Source organism: Enhydra lutris, unplaced genomic scaffold (assembly GCF_002288905.1).
Source record: "Enhydra lutris kenyoni isolate GAN:26980312 unplaced genomic scaffold, ASM228890v2 scaffoldscaffold46, whole genome shotgun sequence".
NCBI classification, from domain to species: Eukaryota; Metazoa; Chordata; class Mammalia; order Carnivora; family Mustelidae; genus Enhydra; species Enhydra lutris.
The window spans coordinates 16,401,557-16,418,148 of NW_019154130.1; the positions used below are offsets into that span (position 1 = coordinate 16,401,557).

General features: G+C 53.3%; 1 protein-coding gene across 4 annotated transcripts in view; it reads right to left on the reverse strand.

Moving 5' to 3' along the window:
* Positions 1 to 8,856: 8,856 nt before the first annotated feature.
* The window catches only part of LOC111156363 (slingshot protein phosphatase 1), a 59,500-nt gene continuing 51,764 nt past the window's right edge, over positions 8,857 to 16,592 (reverse strand). For all 4 annotated transcript variants that reach the window (XM_022517166.1, XM_022517168.1, XM_022517167.1 and 1 more), the window contains one exon: positions 8,857 to 15,033. In XM_022517166.1, the coding sequence (XP_022372874.1) occupies positions 13,780 to 15,033 (1,254 nt within the window). In that variant the 3' untranslated portion in view covers positions 8,857 to 13,779. The remainder of the gene's footprint in view (positions 15,034 to 16,592) is intronic.

A 16,592-nucleotide genomic window follows, 5' to 3' on the forward strand; every position in this document is an offset into this window, starting at 1 on the left:
TGTAGGGGGACGCCTGGGTGGCTCAGTTGGTTGAGCGGCTGCCTTCGGCTCAGGTCATGATCCCAGCGTCCTGGGATCGAGTCCCGCATCGGGCTCCTTGCTCATCAGGGAGCCTGCTTCTCCCTCTGCCTCTGCCTGCCATTCTGTCTGCCTGTGCTTGCTCTCTCTCCCTCTCTCTCTCTGACAAATAAATGAATAAAATCTTTAAAAAATAAAAATAAAAAAAATAAAAGGAGAGACTAGGGGCGCCTCGGTGGCTCAGTTGTTGGGCATCTGCCTTTGGCTCAGGTCATGATACCAGGGTCCTGGGATTGGGCTGGCATTGGGCTCCCTGCCCAGCAGGAAGCCTGCTTCTCCTTCTCCCATTCCCCATACTTGTGTTCACTCTCTCGCTGTGTCTTTCTCTGTCAAATAAATAAATAAAATATTAAAAAAAAAAAAAGGAGAGACTACGGACGTCTGAGTGGCTCAGTGGGTGAAGCATCTGCCTTAGGCTCAGTCCTGATCCCAGGGTCCTGGGATCGAGCCCTGCTTCAGCTCCCTGTTCAGTGGGGAGTCTTCTCCCTTTTCCCTCTGCTGCTCACCCTCACCCGCGCTCTCTCTCTCTCTCAAATAAGTAAATAAATCTTAAAACAAAACCAAAACAAAACCAAAAAACAAAAAGTAAAAGGAGAGAGTAATAGCATTAGTCTGTCTCATGGTTGCTGTGAGGTTTAACGAGATCATATTTAAATGCTTAGCAAAGTGTAGGGTATGCAATAAGAGCATAATAAATGGTCATCAGGATCATACTATTGCAGATTCACAAGACTGGCTGCCAGAGCAGGCCCTTCTGGCCTAGATGGAGCCTTTGTGAAATTCGGAGACGCTGAACCACTAAGACCTCAGGCTTCTCATCTCTCAAGTGCGGATGCATAGATAAGATATGCCTGTGCCACTGGGATGCTGAGACCAGCTGGTGGATCTGGTGTAGACTGTCGAGCAGGTCTCAGACCCTGCGTGTTGAACCTGCCTGTATTAAGTGCACCTGCTCTTTGCCTTGGCCTTTGGCCATGCCCCCCACCCTGCCACAGATGGTGCCCCTGGAGGCAGGTAGGCACACACGGCCTGCAGCTAGGACCCTTGCCCTGGAGGCTGGAGGGCTCAGGAGGTGTGGGTCATGCCCACTCTCCTCCAGACTGTATACTAGGGCCAGGCAGGGAGAAGGGCTGTGGTGCCTGGGGTCCATGTGTAGCGGTCTGTGAGGAGGTGGAGCCGGCTGGCAGGGGAGCATCCTGGGGGGGGGGGCAGGTAGAAGGCAGGGCTGCCCCGAGTCTACCCATCTGGCCCAGGGTGACCCCTCCCTGCCTCCTGGGGCTGCAGAAGCCATCCCGACACCCTTTGGGCACCCCCGAGAGGCTTCTGGACCCTCAGGGGGAGGAAGGGGAATGGGTGATAGGGCCCCTTCCCACCTGCCCTTCGGGAGCTGCTAATAACACACTAAGCCCAGAGGTGCCTGACCTTGTGTGTTCCTCTCACTTTCCTTTCCCAGGTGTGGGAGGCCAACTGAGCTCCTGAAACCACGTAACTCACTGTGTGTCCCTGGACTGGTGGCTGTCACTTCCTTCGTTCAACAAACAGATCTGGGGCTGGGGTCAAGAGCCTCCTACTCCACTGTATGCTTGGGCAAGAGACAGTCACCTCTCTGAGCCTCCGTTTCCTCATCTGTAAAATGGGGATGACAATAGCGCTTTCATAGAGTTTGTAGGATTTAATGAGAGAACAAGGCCCTGGTAAAGGGGGCTGTTCCTATTGCTCTCCACCACCACCTGCCACCCAACCCCTCTGCTCTAGGGAGACCCCTCTGCCTGGTCGACCCAGAAGCCCAACCCTGCTGTTGTTTTGGGACTGAGCAGGGAGAATGGTTAAAGCCACAGCTAGAACCAGCAAGATACAGACTCTGTGACCTTGGACAAGTCACTGGCCCTCTCTGGGCCTCAGTTTCCCCATCTGTGGAAGTCAAAAGAGTTCTACAGGAAAAGCTGAGACAGCAGTGCCTGTACATTTATGGAGCACTTACTGTATGCTTCACTCTTCACCGACTTCTCAATAATTCTAGGGGCCACCCATGTTATCGACAGCCCATTGTTCAGGAATTGAGGCTCAGAGAGGTGGGGGGACATGTCCACAGGCACACAGCAAGGAGCAGTGGTGCTAGCTTGAGGCCTGCTCTCCTGTACAAGTAGCTTCCTCCCCTTGGGGTGTGAGGCCGACTCTGGAGGGGTTTCCATTCCCACTCCAGCCTTCCCCACCTCCTCTCCAGCCTCTGTGATAAGGGGCTCTACCGGAGGAGCGGCTGCCATCCCAGCTCCACTGAACTCAGCACAAAGGTAGTGACAGGGCCAAGTCTCCACCAAGTCGGGAGGTCTGATGGAAAAACACCCCAGAGCCAGCCCATGTGGGAAGGGTGTTCTGGGAGCTGCTTCGGTTCTCTGGGTCCAAAGCCAAAGGGCCACAGAAATGAGTTTCAATTCCTCCAGCAATCTGAGCCCCTATTGTGTGCCTTGCATGGAGCAAGGCCCTCGGGTTGGGTAGAAGAAGTGGGAGAACTCACCCCAAATCACAGAAGCCCATGTTTTGGGGGACTTACCAAGTGGACTCCCCTTTAATCCTCACCACCTCAAGTGATCCATGCTGTTATGATCCCCAAGTGACAGATCTGGAAAAAGATCCAGAGAAGGAAAATGACTAAGGCCACTGGGGCCACACAGCTAGTCGGTGTTGGATCTCACACTGGGAACCCTTGCAGCCTGACTCCGGGCCTGAATCACCTCTCTGCGGTGCTGTTTGCTGAACACCTACTCTGTAAAGTCATTGTAAGTCATCTCCACTCCTCCCCACAGACTGTAACCCTGTTTTACAGAGAGGGAAGTGGAGGCTCAGAGGGGTTAGGTAACTGGCCAAGGTCACACAGCCAGGAAGTGGCAGAGGAAAGATTCAACCGGGTCTGCCTAACTCCCCCCAACCTCTCATGGCTCCAGAGGGGAAAAGAGGTCAGCTCCATCATTCATCATTTTATTTATGTAACCATTCATTGAACAAGTATTTATTGAGTGCCTATTATGTCCGGCACAGGGTGGGCCACAATAAACCCAACCCAGTGCTCAACCTAAGGGACTCACAGTCTTATACATGCCCATGGGGTGCTCGGACTAAACAGCCCTCTCTTCTGGACTTGGGGGCATGCTATTAGGATGGTTTTCTGGAAGAGGTGGGTCTGGAATTCTGTTCATTTTCTGGCTGGGTGACCTAGGTAAGCCATTTAACTTCTGAGTCTTCATCTGAACAAAGCCAGCAGTGTCACCTGTTACAACTAACTTTACCAAGCCTCCACTGCCGGGCAGAGAAAGTGGGAGGAGGGAAGAGCTCTGACGTCACTGAGGTCTAGGCCCTGGGAGGCAACAGGCGGAGAGTGCTGAAAGCCTTGGAAGGCAGGACACAGGCAAACGGGTGAGGAGAGCGCAAAGGCCCCAGACAGGGTGTGGCCTCCATGAGTCTAGGGCCAGAACTGTGACCTCAGCTGGACCCCTTGAGGCTTCCAGCAGGAATGAGGTCAGAGCTGGAGGCATGTGGCCTGAAGAGAGGAGGGGACCTGGCGAGGTATTCTAGAATGAAGAGAAGCAGCAGAAGGGGTTGTTGGTGTTGGAAGATTCTGGGCTTAAAGCTCTAGTGTCGGTGTCACCTGGATTTAAATCCAGGTCAGACATGCCTTAGTGACCTTAGGCAGGTGATGTCACTCATCTTAGCTTCTGTTTCTTCCGGTAGGAAATGTATTCATACCTGTGTTGCCAGCCTGATGTATGGAATCAGATATTAACAATCATTTTATTTGAAAATTGCGTGTATAGCACGTTCGTAGGCCTGGTAACATTCTAAGCCCTTTATGCGTGCATATTTCTCAGGAGAGGTGTGTGGCACAGCCAGCGGCGGGCTCATACACCAGGAGGGCCACTACTGTCCCTGTAGACATTATGTGATTTTGATACAATGACTGTGTTTTACTTTCTAATCACAAAATAACAACCAGGAAAGCAAATTCCGTTTTGGGAGCCAGATGGGGCCACCTAGGGCAGTTCTGGGAACCCGGCTCTGAGCTAGACCAGGATAAGAATTCAGATTTGGAGGTGGGGGGACAGTCCTGCTAGGGCTGTGCGCTTGGGATCTTCTGAGACCTCCAGGAAGCACAGCGGGAGTCAGGAACTGTTCCCGATGGGAACCGCGCCGGTCCCGGAAGCCTTCCAGACAGTGTGCGCGTGCACGTGCATGCGCCCGGGGAGGTGGGCGGTTTCCAGGAGGTTTCCCAAGTCAGTGTCCAGTGCCAGTCTTGCCCCGTCCTGCGTGCGCTCCACCCTGGCCTCCCTTGCCCGAGTGGCCGCGCTGCCAGCCGCCGGCCCCAGCCGTCTGTTGTGGCAGATGTTTGGCTGTGCCATGGCAACGCCAGAACAGGATGTGCCTCTGGATCCAAGCAGAGACAAGCCCACGCTCCCAGGCCGCCCACGCCGTTCCCTTCCCCAAAGGCTTATTGCAAAGAACCACTCGGGTCCAGGTCGCGGGTCGGGCGATGTTTGTATCCTGAGAGAGGCAGAGCCCTGGCCCTCTGTCCTCTGAGGCTTCAGAGGGAGGGGCTGGGGGCGATGTGTGCGCACAACACATTGGAGTCCTCCTCCCCCTTCTCCAGGCAGCTTGGGTTTGCTTCCCTCGGCCCTTCAGAGAGATGCTAAGGCAGTAGGGGGGTGGGGGGGGGAGCGGCCCATCAACAGGGTCTGATCTGTGGGTGGGTCTAACCACTTGTCTTCCCCACTGGTCCAGCAACCACTCACAAAGGATTACTTTGTGCCACGACCTGTTCTAAGTACTTTATGTAACAAATAACACTGAAATTTAGGGGTGCTTGGATGGCTCAGTTGGTTAAGCGTTTGCCTTTGGCTCAGGTCATGATCTGGGGTCCTGGGATCAACCCCCACATCCCTACTCGGTTGGAACCCCCCCCCTCAAATAAATAAAATCTCAAAAAAGAAAAAATTATTAGGGATTTCAAAAGAGTGGCAAGCAGAGCATTAGACCAATCGCAGTACCCTGGTAAGTGCCGAGTCCTGCGCGAAGGCTTCGCCCCGTGAAACCAACCCTGGGTGCTGCATCACCAGCCCCCAGATGCTCAGGGGGCAGGCCTGAGCGGCCCAGAGAGGCTCACGGAGCAGGACAGGGAGCCACTGCAGGCTGGGAGCACTCTGTCTGTTCTGGGGCCATGCTAACTCATCAGAGGGGAGCAAAGACCTTCTGGAAAATGCTGTGTCGAGTCCCCCAGAGCCATGAGCCCGGGAGCTTACAGGGCAAATTTCAGCTCAGTTACAAAAGCATCCTTTCATTAAATCTTTACACTTTCCTTTTTCATTACAGAACCCTGCTGCAGAGATGCTGGAAAATGGGTAAGGGGAGGAGAAGACACAAACCTGGAATCCTACCTGTCTGACTCCATTTCTTTTAGCAGGTGGTGTGTTTTCTTCCTGTCCTTTACAGAAGGGCTTGCTGTCAGGACCCTCAGGGATGACAGATGGTCTCCTCTTTGTCCCCAACGCCTGGCACATGGCAGGGGAGCCACAAATGGGGCTGGGGGTGGAGAATGCCGGAATGGATGGGTGTTATAAAGGGATCTGGGCTTGGGTGACCTTTCAGATCCTTCTAGACTCTGAAAAACTCGGGATTCTCAGATTCATAGCTGATGCCCGGTGCTGACCTAAGGTTTGTTCCAATGTGCCAAGCCCTTGTTGGGGTCCAGAAGGTGACAGGCTTTTTGCCCCTGCCCGAGAGGGAGTTGGTTTAGGCAATCATGGGTGTCCCCAAACTTTCCAGACCTTGGTGAATGGAACTAGGACTCGCTTTCAGACCATATTTCCTTCATTTATTCACTCATTCACAATCATCAAAAATTTATTGAGCACTTACTACGTGCTCAGCATTGCCCTAAGTACACTATGGGCTATTTTCTTTGGGGCGAGGATGGCAGGGTAGAAAGTATATGAATTTGGAGTCAGGCACCCTGGATTTTTGTCCCTTTCTGGCTATGTGGCTCTGACCCACATTCCCTAACCTCTCTGAGCTCCCACCTCTTCGTTTGTGGAAGGGGGTCAAACCTGTTATGAGGACCAACTCGGTAATATATGTATAACACTTGAAAGTAGTAGATGCTCAGCATAGGTGACTTCCTTCCTGCCTCCCCCTCCTCCCTCCCTGCTGCCAGTACCAACAAGAACGGCCAGCATGATACAGCACAGATGGTGGGCCAGGCCGAAGGGGGTTGCGTACATTAGCTAATTCTCAAATTCTTGGCTCCACAAGGTAGGTAGCATTGTTCTTAACCTATTTTCATATCCGAATTCCAAACTAGAGAGAGCTCACCACCTCCAACATACCACCTGCAGGAGAATCTGTGTCTTAGCATCAGGGCCCTAGGCCTCCTTTCCTATGCTGGGAGGCTGCTCCAGTAAACACCAACATTTTATTTGCTGTATCAGTTTATGACAAGAGGACTTTTGAGCTGAAAGGGGACCCTTTACAACTATACTCCAGGATGCACAAGCGGTTTCCCTTTGAAGGCAAACAATGGTGGACAGGATTTGGAAGAGAGACACACACTTGTGTTGTCCAAATAGCCTTTGGAGCATGACATGGGTCAGGTTTTTCCAGGGCTGGAGGCTTCATTCCTGACTCCTGTGTTTTCTTGCTGATACCTAAAGGGAGCCCAAGATGCACCTTTGGGTTGCTTTTACTACTTCTGGGGTGGGGACAGCTCTGGGCAAGTTTTTATGTGGGGAGGAAGCCGTACCCACTGGCTTCACCACGTCCCAGATGTAACCGTGCGCAAACCACTTGCCCTCGGCAGGCCTGTTTCTTCAGCATGAGCTGCGGATCACACCAACAGGGCTGTCTGGGGGCCTCTGGGATTCCTGATGGTAAGTGCCAGGTACACAGAAGGGCTGCTAGAATCTTCTCCCTTGGGCTAGGGTACAGGATGCGTGGCTGTTGTTTTCTGGGCAGGGCTCACTCAGGATGCTGTTGGCACACATCTTTAGAAAGAGCCTCGGGACCCCTGATGTGAATCCTTCTGAAACACCGGTCATTCTCCAAGCCCTGCCTTTTGGAGCTTCCTGCAAGTGCCTCGCCAAAAGGGACTTCTCCAGGCACCAACACAAGCAAGCAAGGAGTCCTCCTCTACAAAACTACCTGGGATTACACTCAACCTCAGGCTCATTACTCTGAGAATGAAACCAGGGTAAAATCAGCCAATGAGAGGAATGTTCTCCTAGGGCCCTGGGTAAGCGGAGTATCTGATGAGTTTTGGGAATGCCCGGGTTCCATTAGGGGGATGTGGGTGTTGTCTCGAGGAAGCATGTGTGGAATGTGAGCGTAGCTAGCAAAGTGGAAGCCTGCCCCATTGCATCACACTCTTATTTTGATGGTTTTTGTGCTTGGCCGTTAGAATTCCCAGGGACTCCATCAGGAGCGCACGGAGCGCGGGGCCCCGCTCCCCAGGCTCTGATTCATGTTTGGAGCCTGGAGAGAATTTAGGAGGCATCCCCAGCCTTGCCAACGATGAAGACCGTGACCCTCAGTGGTTTGGTTTCACAAACGTCTTACAGAAAGGACTGCCCTGCAGCGTGCTGGCACTAACCACAGGAATCACCCCCTTCCCTAACCTTTTGCTTTGATTTCATACTCCATAAACAATTCCTAACCATAGTTTGGCTTTAAATGTCGATTTGTCTCGAGGTGTCTCAGTGTGCTCTTTGGCAAGTGAGAGTACTTGGGACTTGCTTGACAGCTTCAAGTCTTGCTCTCAAGTAACCCGTTTGCATCCTGGTTTATCCATCAGCCTCCTGTGAGTCCAGGTGACAGACACAGTAGGCAGAGGTGAATGCGACAAAGGGTTTCTTGGATCCACAGGCACTGGAATTGAGTGGTCATGCCAAGGTACTTGTGGCCAACAGCAGTGCCCGCCAAGCGCGTGTGTACCTCACATCTCCCAGTGGTCCTGGCAGCCGGGGGCGCCGGGACCACGTTGACTAGGTCTCGCCCATTACAGCATAAACACAGATGTATCACATCTAAAGGCAGTGAAGAGTGAACGTGAGGCCCCATGCTCTTTCCCCCGACTGCGCAGCCAGAGCAAAGAACACCAAGATAGCAGGGTTTAAAAATGAGAGTAGGAGTAATAATAAAAATAAAAATAAAAATAAAAATAAAAAAAATAAACAGAAAAAGAAAAATGAGAGTAGCTCAGCTTCGTGAGTCACCAGAGGAGGAGTGCCACCAAAAGGTCCTGACCTGCAGGGCACTGGGGCCTGGGCACGAGAGAAGCCTTTGTTGTGGGCAGCAACTAAGGGTCCCTGGGATTCCTGCCTTGGCCTCCAGCAATCATTAGCCTCCACAGTCTCCTCTCCCACAACCTGTGGCTGGACTAGCTCAGGCGGTGGTGTTGAACACACTCTAGCTTTCTGCTTTCGTGTAAGAGGTGCCCACCCAGAGCCCAAGTCCCACCCTAGCAGGGACAGGTTTTTTGGGTATCCAAATGACCACCCACAAGCAGGCCTGCTTCCTTACTCATCAAATTGGGCAGAAAAACAAGACCATTCCTGGAGGAGCTAACATTGGCTTCTTTGGTTCTTTCTTCCGTCTAATGTATCTGGGTTTTTATACCATGGGGCTTAGCACAAGGCAGGTGCTCAGTAAAGACTGGCTGTCAGGATGGCGCGGGTATGTTGACTGTCTTGGCAACGACCGAAGCAGCAGCTTCCTTTTGCACGAGTTCACACGCCGTCAGACGTTTATAAAGAACAAGTTTATTTTCATCACAAGAAGCACACAGACTATTACAGTACACACCAACAGAAGTAAAAAAAAAAAAGTGCATTATGCATCTTCTACTGCAAATTCACAGTACAAAAGATACTGCCTTTTAAATATATAATATAAAAAAACACGAAGAAAAATAGAATTAAAAAAATCATCGATATCTTAACGCAACACACTGGAATCCACTGGCAGCTTCTGAAAACCAAAGAACTTATCTTAGCTCCTCATTTTGCAGGGGCTGGTGTCTGTCCCCGCATTTGGTGGCAGCGAGCTCAGGACACCAGCAGAGGAGGAAACACAAGGAGGCCTAGGTGGTAACACATCTCTATTTAAAGAGCACAATTGTGCGATGAGGGGGAAGGGGGACGGTGCCACCCCCTGGCTGGCTAGCGAACCAAATTCTGTGCTTTCCTTGCTACTGCGGGACACCCGGTGAGCCAGCGCCAGCCTCGCCTGCAGGAACCACCAATGCTGCTTGGACAGTGGTAGGGTGGGGAGGACCCCCCAACCCCCTGCATAGGACTGCACAGCAGATGAGCACAAGCACGGGGTAGGGCAAGCTCCAGCCCTCACGCCAACCACCACCGCCAAGGCAAAGGCCCAGTCACAGAAGGTGCGAGCTTACCAGTTTCCCATAAATACACAGTATTTGTAAACTATTATTAAGGCACTCAACTGTAAAACAATAATTACAGTGTCGGAAAAAGGAGGGAGGAAGCAGCCACCTTCTTGTGCGGCAAGGCCAACACAAAGGACAGCGCGGAGGGACTGGAGGGCTGGTTGTAGACTCCTGTGGCAAAGACGGACCGAAGCCAGGGCCCGGGGCTAGACAAAAGGGTGTGTGTTTGTGGGGGTGGTCAATGTCCAGGTCTATGGAGAGTAGTGCTGCACATGGCCCCACTCCACATCGGTCAAGGTGATCCACTTTGTACTTGGGGGACACAGCGTGTGTGTGGATGGGAGAGAAGTGGCCCGCGAGATGGTCTGCTTCAAGTTGCACATATATATGTGCATATATATTATGCGCGTATGTATGCAGAGTGAGTTCATACACATAGGTGTTCAGCTGCAGGGCACACAATGAAAAGACCAAGTAGTGAGCATGGGGAGGGGGTGTCAACCAACTCCCTTTGTTTGGCATGCAGCGTTGGCAAGAGCCTGCAGGACGGGAGCGGGGCGGGTGCACCCTCACTGTGCCCAGCATCACCAATTTCTTGGCCTTCCTAGCTCTCCTGCCAGAGGTCACGTGGTTGCCCTCACTGGGTTGGGGGAAGCTCTGCTAGGTGGCCAGCCAGAGGAGGGCTGGGTGGAAAGTATTCCTGAACAAAGCGTTTCTGGTCAACAGAGAGCACGTCTTTCTTCAGACACCCTGGATAAGGTCGTTTGTGTGACCTTGCCTAAATGATGCATCACTTCTTCTCACTGGGGAGAAATGGTCCCAGGGGAGTAGGGGGAGTCCTGAACCTTCTGGGTTCTGGCCCGTGTGGAGACAAGAGCGCCCAAGGACAAGGCCGGCCTCGAGATGCTAATTCTATTGCGACTTTGGCTCCACCCTGTGGCATCCCCTGGGCTTATGCAGGAGAGAAAAGGCTTTCGAATGAGATGGAGTGGTTTTTGGCTAGAGGGGTGGGGGGGGTCACAGAAGGGAAGGCTGGACGGTGCGGCCACCATGAGCAGCTGGTGAGTGATCTCACACATGACAAACGGGTGTCACTGCCCAAGAGCGCGCTGTTCGGCACCCAAAGGTCAGCATTGGTCCCCTCGAAGAGATCAAAGAAACAGGGAATGCCAAGAGCAAGAAGCCTTGTGCTGAAGTTCTTCAGCGATGACCATCGCTCCGACCCCCAAAAGTAGCTCCAAGGCAAAGAAACCGGAATGGGCGTTATCGAATCATGATCAGAGGGCAGTGTGGTTCCTCCTCTCCCCAGATCCAGGTTCCCCCTCATACGTAACAAAGCTTGACGAGCAGCAGCCCCCACCCCACCCGGATGGAAGCAAGCTGAAGATCTAGGGAGGTTGAGTCTGACTTGCAGCGTGTCGCACGAGTTACAGTGAGACAGACAGGGGTGAGGCGGTACAAGAGAGCGGTTCAAGACTCAGGGAGATCATCCAGCGGATCTGGAAAACTCCCGTTCTCTTTTTTAACAAGGGCATTCCCTGAAGATGGTGGTCATCAGGATCAATGACTTTCACAGCAGAAACTCCCTGCCTCCCGCGTGGGCCCCCCACGTTCAACACCAGCAGCAAGTTCGCCAGCAGCAAGCCCAGACGGATGGAACGCTGGTCAAGATGCAGCGTAGCTTAGAGCACAGGCTTTCTTTTCAAAGGTCAGCGTGAGTCTGTTTGCCAGGGTGCCCCTGAGCCTGGAAGAGTGCTCTTGGTGATGTGGGTCTTGGAGAAAAGTCCATATCCTTTCCTCTGGGCCAGAGTGCTAGCCATCCAATCAAGAACGCCCCCATTTAGCTTTGATGATGGGGCCCTGGGCCCTGGTCTGTGTAGACCTGACATACAAGCCCTGCTTGTGCAAACAACAGGGTCGCCAAAAGCCAAAGACTTGCTCAAATTTGTAATTCTCCTTCTACGCTTTCAAAATTAAAGTTTGCAAAAATATATTGTTCCCACACACCAGACACGTGAGGTTAGAAGAGCAACATAAGCCTGTCAAGCATCAAATCTAAAGGATCGTTTGACACAAAAATGGAGCCACAATGCGAAGTTTCATTTGGCAAAACATATATGAACTCGGTTAGGTTTTTTGAGAATGACGTTTCTTTTGGGCCGGGGGCAGGGAGTGGGAGGGGAACCCAACAGGGTTTCTAGGAAGTAGTAGATAATCACCCTTTAAGGTGATTTCGAATGACAGGGGTGGGAAAACAAATTCCTATCAAATAACATTATGATTTAAAAAACAAAACAAAACAAAAACCAACAACATTGGGGAGGAAAAGTTCCTGGAGAGAGTGTTTCTGCACAAACTCCACCCACTAGCTGAAATGTGGACCACCCCCCTGTCTGCCCTCATTCCTGAAAACCCTGCCTGTGGTGCCCTAACCCTAACCCAGATCTGACCACTGTAAGACCCGAGATGGCAGCTCCTTCGGCCACTTTCTGAGCGTGGTCGGCGCCAAAGGCTTCTAGTTTGACGGAATAAATCCAGCGGACAGCTCAGTGCACACTATACTTCGGGCAACTATCGGCCGGCAGCACCCCGCACCTCCGGGCCTACCCCTACCCTGCGGGACAGCACATGGGGGTTGGGCAGGCAAGGTCTGGGTCGGGAGAAGACAAGGCCTGGGCCTGAGGTGTCCAAGAGGCAGGGCAGGCCTTCGAATTTGGCAGTTTCTTTCTGGAGGGCCCTGGGCAGCCCTGTGTTGTGGAACCAAGGGTCAGCGAACCTTTTCTCTAAAGGGATCGGGAGTATCTCAGCCTGTGCAGGATACACGGTCTCTGCTGCATATTAGATTGTTGTTTTTAACAAGCCCTTAAAAACATAAAAGCTTCTTAGCTCCAGGGTCCGTTACCAGAGTTTGCGGACTCCCTGGATGAAACCTTTCTGTCTTACTACCAAGCATCTTTTATTTTTTTTCTCTCTCTCTCTCCAAAATACTTTCAACAGCCTGTCTTACTGACCAACACCAGCGGACTCCCTCCATCCACGCCCGGAGCCCGTGGCTATGTGATGGGCGCAGCTCACCTGATTCTGAAAGGGGCCTCCCAGAGCCCCGGCCAGGAGTACAGAGCCCTCTTCCACTCTGACCTCACCGCCAGGAAGGGCGAGAGAGACGGAGCAGTACCTCATCAAAGGAAGCGGCGACTGTAAACATGTATGAAGCTTTCAATGGTCTCATTTCTCCGAGAGGCTGTGGCAGGGCTATTCCTAGAGAGGGGCCGGCAGAGCGGCTCACGACTGCTTAGAGCCCCCTTTCCTCCCTGAACCTGTTCTTGTGACCTCATGGGCCCAAGGGCTCCTGGCAGGACAATCCCTGTCTCAGACCCACCACCCCCGCCACACACACTCGAGCTCTCTCAAAGCCTCAAGGCAACCACATCAGGTTCAGCAGCAGAGGAGACGCAGTGATGCTCCGTGGGTCCTTCTCCCCAGACTGGGGGCAACTTACATGTCACCATTAGCAATGACTGAGGACATCACATATACACATCCCCCCCCCTCTCACCCCAGTACTGGCTGGACGCACACCACTCTGCTGGGACCACACACCAGGACAAGGAATTCAGCTGCACTGATCATCTCCACGCACCACAGGGTTGGTCCAACGACAGCATTCGACAGCCTGTTCTGACTTTACCTAGCGGTGTTGCATGTAGTCGACTTAGGACTTTTTTGGGGGTCCCCACCGAAAAAATAAGAATTAAAAAAAAAAATCTCTTTTGGAAAAACCTTTTCTGACACAGCATTATTCCCTGGAAAGAGCCTTGGTCACGACTATATTTTAAAAAATAAAAAGCACAGCAAGAACAGAGGTAGGACTTCATACTGCCATCCAAGGGCTTCCCCGTGAGGGCCTGAATGAGCTAGGAACATGCGCCGTGGTCGTGTAGCCTTCATGGTGCATACGCAGTGTTCAGGGAGTGTGTGCATGTCTGTGTATGCTCTTTTTAAAAACAGGATTCTTCCTGAAAACACAGGGCTTGGGGAGCAGAGTTCTATATCTACTGGCCGATGGCTTCTGGCTCTCCCGGGCCACTTGACTGGCACCGCCCCCTTCTCCTTGTGCTGGGTTCTTCTTTTTCCTCTCCTCCTCTCTGCAGCGAGAGCGGGAAGAGTTAGAATGTCACTTGTTTAGGAGACATCACGGCCGAAACCCACAGTGAGACACAGGGAGGAACCGGTGGAAACGCACGTCTGAGTAAATACAGCCAAGAGGCCGGTCAGCTTCTGCTCGTCCACGAGGGGCTTCTCAAGTGTTCTGAAGCAGGTTTCCCTGATGGCCGAGAGGTCACAGCTGGGTTCCCTGGGGGTGCCTGGGGCTCACGCAAGAAGGAAGACTCGCTCGACTGGGCATCCTGGGAGTCGGTGAGGGTGGACGCATCTGGCTCACCGGACAGGTCCTCTGTTGAGAAGTTGAGACTTCCAAGCTTGGCCAGAGAGTGTGAGCGTTTCAGTGGGGATGAGACGGTGAGGCCCGCCAGCCGGAGCCGGGTCTCGATCTCCTGCGTCCGCTGCTTCACCAGGCCCGGCTTGCCTCGGACGCTGTGGATGCTGTCGCTGCTGGAGCTCCGCGTCAGGTTGGAGCTCATGGAGGACGACGTGGGAGTGTAACAGATGGTCTTCAGGAAGTCTTTTGAGAAGTGACTGGCGTGATCCAGGCGGCAGAGGAAGGGACTGGGGCTCTTGGGTGGGGCGACTTCGAATGGAGTGGGGATGGCCTCTGACTTCTCATTGCTCCCCGAGAGGCTGGGCAGAGCTGGGGGCCCCAGCGGAGGGACAGGAGCCAGATCAGGGTTCTCCTCGGGAATGCTGGCTTCTAGCCTGCTGGCGGGGCCATCCCTGCAGGGAGACACAGGGTCTGCGAGTGTGCCCTTCAGCCTCTCCAGTTCTTTGGTGTGCTTTCGGACCAAGCCCGCCTTCTGCAGCTGAATGATGGATTCCTGGTGCTGCATCAGGTAGCTGTTACTTGTCGGCTTATCAGCTTCTTTGCTGAACAGAAGCCGCAGGTCCTTGGCCGGTTTCGGGTCTTTCTTGGGTTGTGAGTCATCCTTCGCTACGTCCATGCTTGGAGGGTTCTTATCACAGTGAGAATTCTTCAAAAGGAGGGACTTTGGCAGGACTTTTTGGGTTTCTCTGGAAGGTTCCAGAAGGCTAGCTGGTAGTTCTGGGGCAGCTGCGGCCCCGGAGCCACCGATGTCTGACTTCCTTGAGCCTGCTGGTGGTAGGAATGGGGGACTTTCGCTGGGGCCAGAGGCCAGTTTCTCTAAAGCTCGGGACCTGCTGGACGTGTGGGCCACAGGGGAGGATGTGAGGTGCGGCAGGAAGGTTGGCTGGGTACAGATGGCAGGAGCTCCGGGGTTCTCACCCCGCTCCCTGAAGGCCTCGGGAGTCCCGCTGGCTATAGGGTACACGCAGTCAGCACAGGACTTGTAGGAAGGCTTCACCTTGTTAAGGATCCCAAATATAGCATCATGCTGAAAGGGGATAAGAACATTGTGAGTATACAACAGCAAGCCAGAGGCCACAAAATACGAGGAGGGGCTGGAGTGGGGCAGGCCAGGCACTGCAGAGGCAGTGCCCCTCGTTCGGTTAGCGCAGGAACGCAGGCCTCTTGGAACCCACCTGGGCGTGAACAGTGGTGGTTACAGGGCTGAACCCAACTTTCCAGAGGCTACGGGACTACGATCCTGGGCAAATCTCCGGCCACACAACCAGCACAGCATGGTCAGGAGCAGAGCCCTCTCAAACCCATCTTCACCACTGCACGCCTCTCCCTTCCTTTCCCTTTTAGAAAGAATCTATGCTTAGGGAATATGTAGTCTGGAAACAGGGCTCTGCCCTTCTAGCATGAACACAGTGTGGCTCCAAAGAACCACCATCCAGCCATTGGCTGTGGTCTTCAGAGTGAGGTGGTCGAAGGCAAAAACCGGTACAGACCCAAGCACGGGTGCTCACAGTCCCGGATGAGGGCGCCAGGCTGAGGTGGGTTTTATTACCAATGGGGAACATGTCGGCACTGTTTTCTGAGGAAAGCCATCTCCCTCTAGGCGAATGTGATGTGTGCCTCCACCTCGGACCCTTCCGAAGGCAGGACAACTGCTCACACCTCCCTCACACGCCCATCGACAGACAACAGGGTCCTAAGGGCTGAGGCGGATAGCGGTTTAGCTGTGAGATTCCCAAGCTGGCCTAAAACAAAGGCCTCCTGGCAAAGGGCTGCTGGCCCATGCTTCTCCCCGCCCCCTGCCCACGGCCCTGACCGTCAGGGCCTAGTCCCATCCCGTCTCACAGACGTAAGTCCCCCAAGGTAAGACGTCCTGGGGTGGTCCCACACTGGAGGAATCATAAAGAAACCCAGGCAGGATTCCTAGAGGCTGCAGGGGGGCACACGGAGAGCGTGTGGTTGGGGAGGTGGGAGGCTGGATTTCCTGTAGAATCAGGATTCCTGGGGCCGGCTTCCACCTCAACGGGTGAGACCTGAACTCTTGACCCAGAAATTTTCCCGAAGCTCTGACCAAAGTTTTCTCCTAAAACCTTTAGAACCTAATGTTCTAAAACACGGCGGAATGTCCCCCGGTAGGAGATTGAAGACCACCTTTCAGAGCCCAGGGGGGCAACAGGGCAGGAGCAAATTCTCCCATCCGACTCATATTTAGGGAGCGCCTGTCACATGTCAGGAGTTGGGTCAGGCACAGAGGCTGCGAAGAAGACAAAGACAGTCCCTGCCCTCAGAGGGTCGCATGTGAACCAGCAAACTGAGTGACACGTGTCAGGATGGAGAGGGGTGAGCTCAAAGTGCTCCGCAGAGGGAAGGCTTCTCTGAGGAGCTGGACCTCCACTGAGACCGCTAAGCAGGTGCTAAGCGGCGAGGGGAGAGGAAGCGCGGTCCCCTTGCAGCGGAAGCCCTCACCAACCTGGCACCTTAGTTAGCAAATAAGATTTGAACAAATGAATGAGTGCTTGTCTCTGGGTCCTATTCCCTGGAGAACCTCACCCATTCAATCCAGCTCTGGCCAGTAAAGGCAGACTGTCC